Source organism: Solanum lycopersicum, chromosome 7, assembly GCF_036512215.1.
Source record: "Solanum lycopersicum chromosome 7, SLM_r2.1".
In the NCBI taxonomy this organism is placed as follows: Eukaryota; Viridiplantae; Streptophyta; class Magnoliopsida; order Solanales; family Solanaceae; genus Solanum; species Solanum lycopersicum.
Window position 1 is genome coordinate 63,389,844 of NC_090806.1, and position 10,037 is coordinate 63,399,880.

Genomic DNA, 10,037 nt, shown 5'->3' on the forward strand with positions numbered 1-10,037 from the left:
CAAAATGAACAAAAATAATAATTTACTCTTTTATGTGTTCAAATTCCTCTGATATCATTTGATAATGCAAAGCACCCAAAAACGAATTTTTGTTAAAATCATTAGTAAAAATAATCAAATAATTTTATTGATACATTCGATCCGATTAATAAAATTCGTTGGCTATGTGAGGATTTATAATTATTAAGGGTCTAAAGTCTAGACGAGTCAATAAAAGATTTGAGGGTATACGTCACAATAAATTTAAATATAGGAGTTTTAGTCAACGTGTTGTATGATATAAAATATTTTTGCATGAGCAAATTATTCTTTTAAATTAGATGCAATCATTTTCATAATTTAGTTACATAGACTATCTATGTAATATTTGCACTTGTATTAAACTAGTTGAATATGGCTTGTTTACCATGAAGTTTCTTTTGGTATAATGTAGTGTACGTAACAGTTCTTGAAAACATCATATTTGCTAATTAAATTGAAGTATCTTTCAACCACATATTATTAGTCTCACTTAGACACATTTTAAAAATAAAATTTACCTCCTTGGAAGTCATTTCGTTTAGCACAAAAAAGGGGAAAAATGCATCAATTTCACCGTAAAAAGTGATTCGTTCTACATAATAATAAAATTAATAAAAAGAAGATCTTTGAAGGTTGATTTTTTATATCGACCTGTATAATTTATTTTGAGATTGATCGATATTGCTTTAAGTCGATCTTGGGAGTCGATTTTAACCTTTTGATTAAATAGTAATATCCCTATAACCAATATCATAGGATAAATGAGTATATATATATATATATATATATATATATATATATATATATATATATATATATAGCACTTGTTGTAACTCATTCCATTTAGATGGCTTATAGCAAGGTGGCTATTTAATTGTCCAACGTCTTATTTTAGTCAAACCTGGACACTAGATTTGATGACCAATAACTTTACTCCTCTATATAACGAAGTAATAATAACCATCTCCATATTGAAAATCACATCAAGTTGAATTAATTTCCATTAAGATGGATTTTCAACACTTGGTTTCCTTCTTTTTATTCATATCCTTCCTATTTCTTCTCATTCAAAAATGGAGGAAGCCGAAAAATCGGCTTCCTCCAGGCCCATGGAGGCTACCTATTATTGGAAGTGTTCATCACTTGACAAGTGGATTACCACATCAAGTTCTCAAAAAGTTGTCCTTTAAATATGGTCCTATCATGTACTTACAGCTCGGAGAAGTTCCTACTGTAGTTGTATCCTCCTCACACATGGCCAAACAAATCCTAAAAACACATGACCTCGCCTTTGCATCTAGGCCAGAAACCATGATGGGAAAGATTATTTGTTACAACTGTAAAGACATTGCCTTTTCACCATATGGTGATTATTGGAGACATATGCGTAAATTGACTGTCCTTGAGCTACTTAGTGCCAAGATGGTCAAGTCATTCAGCCCTATTCGACAAGATGAGCTTTCAAATCTTCTATCATCCATTAGATCAATGAACTTAGATTCGCCAATCAACTTAGTTGAAAAGCTTCTATGGTTTATGAATGCCGCGACATGTAGGTCAGCATTTGGGAACGTGTGTAAAGATCAACGTGAGTTGATAACATTGATTCATCAAGCACAATCATTATCTGGTGGATTTGAGCTTGCTGATTTGTTTCCTTCGAAAAAATATCTACATGGGATTAGTGGCATGGAATCTAAACTAATGAATGCTCGTTATAAGATTGATCAAGTCTTGGACAACATTATCAATGTTCATAGAGAGAATCGTGCTAATGGAAAAAGTTGCAATGGTGAGTCTGGAGCTGAAGATTTGATCGATGTTTTCTTAAGAGTCATGGAGAGCGGTCAATTTCCAGTTCCCCTAACAAATGACAACATAAAAGCAGTCATTCTTGTAAGTGTGTATCCCTTTTCCTCATGGTCGATCTTTCTAATATCTTATTTTTACTAAGGAAAAAAATCTGAAATATATCTTAACACTGACTTGTAACAATCCCATATTTTGGAAGTGACCTTTTGCCTCTTGCACTGTTTAATAGATCTTGTCCATGTGAACATATATATACCTTTAACTTACACTATTAAATAGTGATGAGAAAGTTTGAAATTGCTACAGCAACTTCGGTCAAAGTTCAGATATATCTCAAACCTTTTTTCCTGAAAGTTGATTGTTTTATAGTTACTTACTCATTTGACCATACTTCTTGTAGGATATGTTCGTAGCAGGATCTGACACATCATCTTCAACGGTTATTTGGGCATTATCAGAATTGATGAGAAATCCAAATATCATGGCAAAAGCACAAGCTGAAGTGAGAGAAGTCATGGGAAAGAAAACATGTGATGACGATATCGATACTGACCTTGAAAATGTTAGTTACCTAATGTTAGTGATCAAAGAGACGCTCAGGTTACATCCTCCAACTCCTTTGTTGGTCCCGCGAGAATGCAGGGAGGAAACTAAGATAGATGAATTTACTATACCGTTGAAAAGCAAAGTCATGGTTAACGTATGGGCAATTGGAAGAGATCCCGAGAATTGGGAAAATCCTGAATGTTTCGTACCAGAGAGATTTGAGAATAGTTCTATTGAGTTTACTGGAAATCACTTTGAGTTTCTCCCGTTTGGTGCTGGAAGACGGATTTGTCCAGGAATACAATTTGGTTTAGCTCTTGTTACTCTTCCATTAGCCCATTTGCTTTACAATTTTGATTGGAAACTTCCACAAGGAATTAGTGCAAGTGATTTGGACATGACTGAGGCAAATGGAATATCTGCTAGAAGAGAGAAAGATCTTTATTTAATTGCTACACCCTATGTATCTCCTCTCCATTAAATATGAAATTTTGTTTTAATACATGTTTGTAATAGTTTCTTTTGTTGTAATGTTGATCAAATAACCAAAGGTCCAATGTATTTCTTGTCTCTTAGAATTTGTCATTTAGACACTTGAATTATAATTTTTTTTTAATCAAATACGGTGATTAAGTGCTTTTCATATATTTGGTTCTAAAATTTTGAAAAAGCTTTTGTGTCTTTGTATTTTCAAGCGTCTTTTACGTGAATAATATAAGTTAATCAATTAAAATATATTAGTTTATTTAATTCTCACGCAAACTTTAAAAAGTTATAAGACTTTAATTTTTTATTTTCCAAATAAAACATGTCATAATTCAGAGTATTGAAATGAAATATATTGACAAATTAAAGAAAGTGATAAATTTCATCATCCTTAAAAAAAGATATTTGCATGTTGATCAGCAGCTCGAATTTTATGTTTAATGTCTTAATTAATTTCGTTATTAGCTTTATAGTCATGTGTGACTAGCGTGTGTATTTGAAATTGTGATGCATTAATTAGGACTATGAATGAGTTTTGTCGATGAATGAGTTTACATTTTAGGTGACTGATTATTTAATTATAATAGACAAGTTCTCAGTATTAGAATATCAATTTTTTTTATATTATATTATATATTTTATAACATTATCTCATTGTAACATTTAAAAAATATTCATTATTTAAAAAAAAAAATTGATGTGAGTGTTGGCATTTCAAGTGATGATTTGAAAATGGACTTAGTTGAAAAAAGCTACGCACCTTGGTAAGCTACCTATTTACATTGTTTATTTTCTTTACTTATATTTACAATGACGATATTTTAAAATTCAAAACTTTATTATAATAGCTACTTTCCAATTATAAAAATTCAGATTAAGTTATTTATTAATTTTAGCTAGTTTTTTTACCTAATACTTACTAGGATATGGCTAATTAAACCCTAACATTTTCACCATATGTATCAGGATAATTAACGGGCCAACTCATAGATTGAAATAATTAGCGGGTTAACTCACACTTATATTCACTCTATTATAACCATATATATCGGGATAATTAACGGGTCAATTCATAGATTGGAATAATTAGCGGGTTAACTCACACTTATATTGACTATATATATATATATATATATATATATATATATATAACTCATAGATTGGAATAATTAGCGGGTCAACTCACACTTATATTGACTATATATATATATATATATATATTTATTATAGGCTGAAATTTGTTGCAAATCAACAAATTGACAAGTAAAAAAATGATTAAAAGAAAAAAGAGAGCAACTGAGCAAGTTGCCTCGTTTTTTTTTTTTTTTTTTTTTTTTTGAAAAAAAAAGAAGTGTTGTCTGCGGGACAAACACAGATTTCTTTTTTTATTTATTATTATTTTACAAACACAGAGAAAACCTATTATTTTATGCTTATTATGTTAGATAAGATGACAAGTTCAATTAAATTTTATGCCTACATATGTTTTTAGTTCATTGTTAATGTTTGGTTCATTTGGTACTTTAGGGTTTGTTTGATTAATTTATCTTTTAAAGTGTCCATCCTTAATGAATAAAATTATATATAGTTAGTTTTGAATCTTAAATTGATTACATTTGTCAATTTTTAAGCTTGAACTGGAACTTACGGAAATCTCAGTTAATTATTTTCAAAACGTTATATGCCTAGATATGTCTAGATACATGTATGTTGAGATACATAGGGTCGAAATTAGATGTAATTTGTTTTAGATCATTTTATACAAGTGAATTTGCATGTATCTGGGATACATGAACAAAACTCGCTCGCCTACCTCCCATCTTGCTCACCACTTTCCTACGTATCATGTATCCCATACGCATGTGAATCATACCATATACATATATATACATGTATCAAGGATAAACGACCATCTCGTGTGCCTCTCTCCCTATTTTAGTATATCTTGTATCTACATGTATAATCTTCTTGAATATATGATAAAAAAATTGTGCGATATAGTTTTTTTTTTATATATATATATACGCACACATCAGAAGGTTATTAAGCTTCATCTGTTTTAAAAAGAGTTTAACAAATTATGATGTGTGGAGTTCATGGAGAAAATGATAGCAATGTTGATATATTTCAGAACTTTGTTGTTGGTAAAAGTAGCAACCAATTTTAGAAAGCATAATATGATATGGAGATTCAAAATTTATACTTTTGGGATGCATTCCCATTTTGAATGTGAAGTAAATGTTAGGACCGAAAATAAGCAGGTGTAAACGCGGAAGCTAGCAAAGCAAACCTCGAAAGACCACGAGTAAGAAGACAACGAGAAATATACCAAAAGACACAAAGATTTAACGTGGTTCGGTCAATCGACCTACGTCCACAAAGGAGATGAGCAATCCACTATAAATATGAGAGTACAAAATACAGAGGGAAACAACCTCAACCAATTCACTCGGAATACATGAGAGGTTCACAAATTCTCCCTCTAACCAAAACTCTCAAAACCCTTAAAACTACATTGTGAATGCTAATTAAGTCAGAAGGAACATGTCTCTATTTATAGAGTCCTAAACCTTTTCCTACCAAAAAAAGAATAGTCAATTCAAAACCTTTTCCTAAAAGGAAAACCTATTTATGGTAAGAAATCAGGGCAAATAAAATCCAACAAATCTCCCCCTTGGCCTGAATTTCTGACAAAATAAATTTGTCCACCTTCTTTACTTAATCTTCAACAACTTGCTTCTCCTCTCCATAATCTCCTTTACAAAATTTATGTCTCAACACAGAGAACCTCTCTGAAACAATTTCTCCAACAAAATCTTCATTACTGTCAAAAAGGTTGCGGCTAGAACTACACCCGCCAAGATGAACACCTCTTTCTAACTTGGTTCAATCATCGATTATCGAACCATTGAACCTGACTCCATCGTTGAATCTGGCTCTGATACCAATTGTGAGGGGAGTCACAAAACAACACAAGTAGGATACAACACCTACAAGGATCGACTTCAAGACAATCAACCAAATAAACTTCACCAATTTACCAAAAGAAATTCACCACTATATTAACCAAGCTCAAATCAGCAACACATCAATTGAATCACAAGCAAATATGAATTATAAATACGCAAGTGACACACAAGATTTATACGTGGAAAACCCCTTCGGTATGAAGGATAAAAACCACAGGACTTGAAGGAGTCCACCCTTCTTCTTCTCTTATAATGCAAATTGAGGGTAAAAACACCCAAATCAGTCTACAAGGATGTCACAGTCCACCAACAACAACATACATAAGAGCCAACACAAAAGAGAAGAGAAATTGAGAAATATCACCAAAAAAAAATGCAGGTTACGCCAGATCCGATAACAGACGATCAAGAACTCCGATTGACGATCTGAACGATCAAGATGTAGTGCTATGTGTTGTGAACCAGATGTAAAAATTTTAGAACGATCCAACGGTCGGATCTCTTGCAATCTGAAATTTTGTCTCGCTGTCCAGAAAAACCAGCAACCCTTTTCTCTCTCAAACCCTCTCTCTATTTCTTTTTTTCTCTTCCAAAACCAAAAAACCCCAGCCCCAACATCAGCTGCCCAAGACTTCTAGAAGAAGTCAACAAAGCCCAAAATATATGGTCCACCCATCAATGGGCTGGACCCTTAACAATCTCCCCCTCCAGCCCAGTTCGGGGAGACCAAACATAAAAGGTCATCAAGAAGACATACCTGCAAGCTTGGAACAAAATTCAAGCTTGCTTCGAGGGACCACCTTTGTCAACATATCAGCACCATTCTTGTTAGTGTGAATCTTCTTTAACTTCATTAGTTGCTCTTCAATGACAACACGCAACCAATGATATCTCACATCAATATGCTTTGTGCGAGCATGGTACATGCTGTTTTTGCTCAAGTCCATAGCACTTTGACTATCACAAAACACAACATACTCGCTTTGCTTCAAACCTAACTCTTGAAGGAAACGCTTTAACCAAAGCATTTCTTTGCTTGCTTCCACTGCTGCTATATATTCTGCCTCGGTTGTAGACAACGCTACACACTTCTGTAGCTTGGATTGCCATGAAATGGCTCCCCCTGCAAATTTGAACAAGTAACCCGAGGTAGACTTCCGGTTATCAAGATCTCCAACCATGTCAGCATCCATAAATCCCTCAAGAATAGGCTCACCACCTCCAAAACACAAACTCAGATTTGATGTGCCTCGCAAATATCTTAAGATCCACTTTACAGCTTCCCAATGAACCTTGCTCGGATTTGCCAAGTATCTGCTAACCAATCCAACAGCATGTGCTATATCCGGTCTTGTACACACCATGGCATACATCAATGAACCAACAGCAGAGGAGTAAGGAATATGAGACATACTTTCCTTTTCTTTCTCGGTTGTAGGACAACAACGCTTGCTCAACTTGAAATGGGCTGCAAGTGGTGTATTAACTGGCTTGGCATTCTTCATATTGAACCTTTCAAGCACCCGTTCAATATACTTTTCTTGTGACAACCAAAGCTTACCAGCTTTTCTATCACGAGCAATTTCCATACCAAGAATTTGTTTCGCAGGACCCAAATCTTTCATATCAAAGGACTTTGACAAATCCTCTTTTAACCTGCAAATCATCTCAACATCTTGTCCCACAATCAACATATCATCAACATACAAGCAAAGGATAATGAAGTTACCTTCAGAGAATTTTCTAAAATACACACAAGGATCTGCAGTAGTCCGCTTGTACTCATTACTACTCATGAAGGAATCAAACTTGTGATACCATTGCCTTGGTGCTTGCTTGAGTCCATAGAGACTCTTTTTCAACTTGCAAACAAAATTCTCTTTTCCCTTAACTTCAAATCCTTCCGGCTGCTCTATGTAAATCTCCTCATGCAAATCACCATGTAAGAAAGCAGTTTTAACATCAAGTTGTTCAAGTTCAAGATTCAAACAGGCAGCTAGTCCCAAAATCATACGAATGGAAGTCATCTTCACCACCGGTGCAAAAATCTCATCGAAGTCGATGCCTTTTTTCTGATGGCATCCCTTCACCACTAATCTTGCCTTCCGCTTCACTAGCTTGTTGTCAAATTTCTTGTTCTTAAACAACCACCTGTTCAAGACTTTCTTCCCTTTTGGAGGCTTCACCAAGTCATAGGTTTCATTCTTCTTCAAAGAATCCATCTCCTCTTGCATAGCCTTGAGCCAATGGTCTTTGTCTGAGTGTGACAAGACCTCTTGAAGGCTTTCAGGCTCCCCCTCATCAGTGATTAGGATGTATTCTGAACTTGGATAAAGTCTTGAAGGTTGACGAACTCTGCTCGATTTTCTAAGTGTTGGCTCTTCTACCTGTGGGCTGGATTTCTCCCCCTGATTGGAAGACTCTCCATGTTGAACATCTACAGCTTCATCATCAGGTTGTGGTACAACAACATCAGGCTGTACCTCTTCAATATGGTCATGTTCATGAGCAATTTCATGACCATCCTCTGGAGCATCACCTGTTAATTGATCATCTGAAGCAGAAACATGAGGCATGGGCATATCAATAACATCATGAGAGAAATTAGAATAATAAGTCTTATCAGCACCCAAGAGATGATAACCCATCTCGTGCTCATAAAAGACAACATCTCTACTTCTCACAACTTTTTGCTTTGCTGGATCATAAAGTCTGTAACCAAACTCTTCATCACCATATCCAACAAACACACAAGGAGAAGTCTTGAAATCAAGCTTCAATCTATGTTCCTTCGGCACATGCATAAAAGCCTTGCATCCAAACACCCTCAAGTGAGAATAAGAGGGGTCTTTCCCAAACCAAACTCTCTCGGGAATATCAAACTCCAAAGGAACTGATGGTGCTATATTTATCAAATACACAGCAGTTCCAACTGTTTCACCCCAAAATGACTTAGGAAGATTGGACATTCTAAGCATGCATCTCACTTTCTCAATAATGGTTCTGTTCATCCTCTCGGCAACCCCATTGTGTTGTGGGGTACTCGATTCTGTTCTCTCATGTCGAATGCCATATCTTGAGCAATATGCTTTAAACTCATTTGAAGTGTATTCACCTCCATTATCAGTTCGAAGACGCTTCAGTTTGCAATCTGTCTCCCTTTCAACCATTGCATGAAACTTCTTGAAGATACCGAACACCTCACTTTTGTGCTTCATCATATAAACCCAAGTTCTCCGAGTAGCATCATCAATAAAAGTAACAAAGTATTTGTTACCACCAAGTGATTCCACCTCTATGGGACCACACACATCAGAGTAAACCAACTCTAACTTCACTTTCTTTCTTGTAGATGTCCTCGGAAAAGAAACTCTGTGTTGCTTTCCTGCTAAACAATGATCACAAGGGTCAAGTGAAATAGTAACATCAGCAGGAATAAGAGACTTACCGGCCAACAACTTTATACCCTTCTCACTAACATGCCCCAATCTTCGGTGCCATAAGTTAGGAGATGTTTTCTCCTCAATAGCATTCAACTCACCACTACACACTTTCAAATGTGTCTTATACAAGGTGCAACAAAGCTTGCCACGAGCAACAGTCAAGGAACCCTTAGACAATTTCCATTTACCCTCACCAAAAGTGTGCTTGTAACCCTCTTCATCAAGTACGTTAGCAGACAATAAATTGAGGCGTAAATCTGGAATGTGGCGAACATCTCTCAACGTCAAATAGCACCCTACATTGGTTTGGACTCGAATATCTCTAATGCCAACAATACTTGCTGAGCTCTGGTTCCCCATCTTCACACTACCAAAATCTCCAGCTCGGTAGTCAATAAAGTACTCCTTATTAGGAACACAATGATAGGAAGCTCCTGTATCAATAAGCCATTCAGTTTCAGAACTATCAACATGACAACATTCTCCAGTAGCACATATCAAAGAAACACGATCATCAGAACTAGAAGTTGTAGCAGCTGTATTCTTGTCATCACCCTCTTTATGATGGTCATTTTTCTTATTTTGCTGGTCTCTTTTCAACTTGTAGCAAAACTTTTGAATGTGGCCAGGCTTGCTACAATAGTGGCATATCGTAGGTTCTCTCCCATCGTTGGACTTTGACCTATACTTTGACTTGCCACGCCCTTTGGGACCTCTACTCTTGCTTCTTCCTCTATTCTCTACCACAAGTGCCTGCGAA

The 10,037-nt window shown here is 35.2% G+C and overlaps 1 protein-coding gene across 1 annotated transcript; it reads left to right on the forward strand.

Moving 5' to 3' along the window:
* The first annotated feature begins 924 nt into the window (after positions 1–924).
* LOC101253701 (premnaspirodiene oxygenase-like) lies at positions 925–3,000 on the forward strand. Its single transcript, XM_004243423.4, has 2 exons — positions 925–1,917; positions 2,234–3,000. Exons 1-2 carry the CDS (start codon positions 1,030–1,032, stop codon positions 2,858–2,860), a joined length of 1,515 nt encoding a protein of 504 aa, XP_004243471.1. The 5' UTR covers positions 925–1,029; the 3' UTR covers positions 2,861–3,000.
* The last annotated feature ends 7,037 nt before the right edge of the window (positions 3,001–10,037 follow it).

Bases quoted from the DNA above. Each gene is read 5' to 3' on its own strand.
- LOC101253701 (XM_004243423.4), top strand. From the start codon at position 1,030: ATGGATTTTCAACACTTGGTTTCCTTCTTTTTATTCATATCCTTCCTA. The intron at 1,918-2,233 runs GTAAGTGTGTAT...TACTTCTTGTAG, and splicing joins ACATAAAAGCAGTCATTCTT to GATATGTTCGTAGCAGGATC.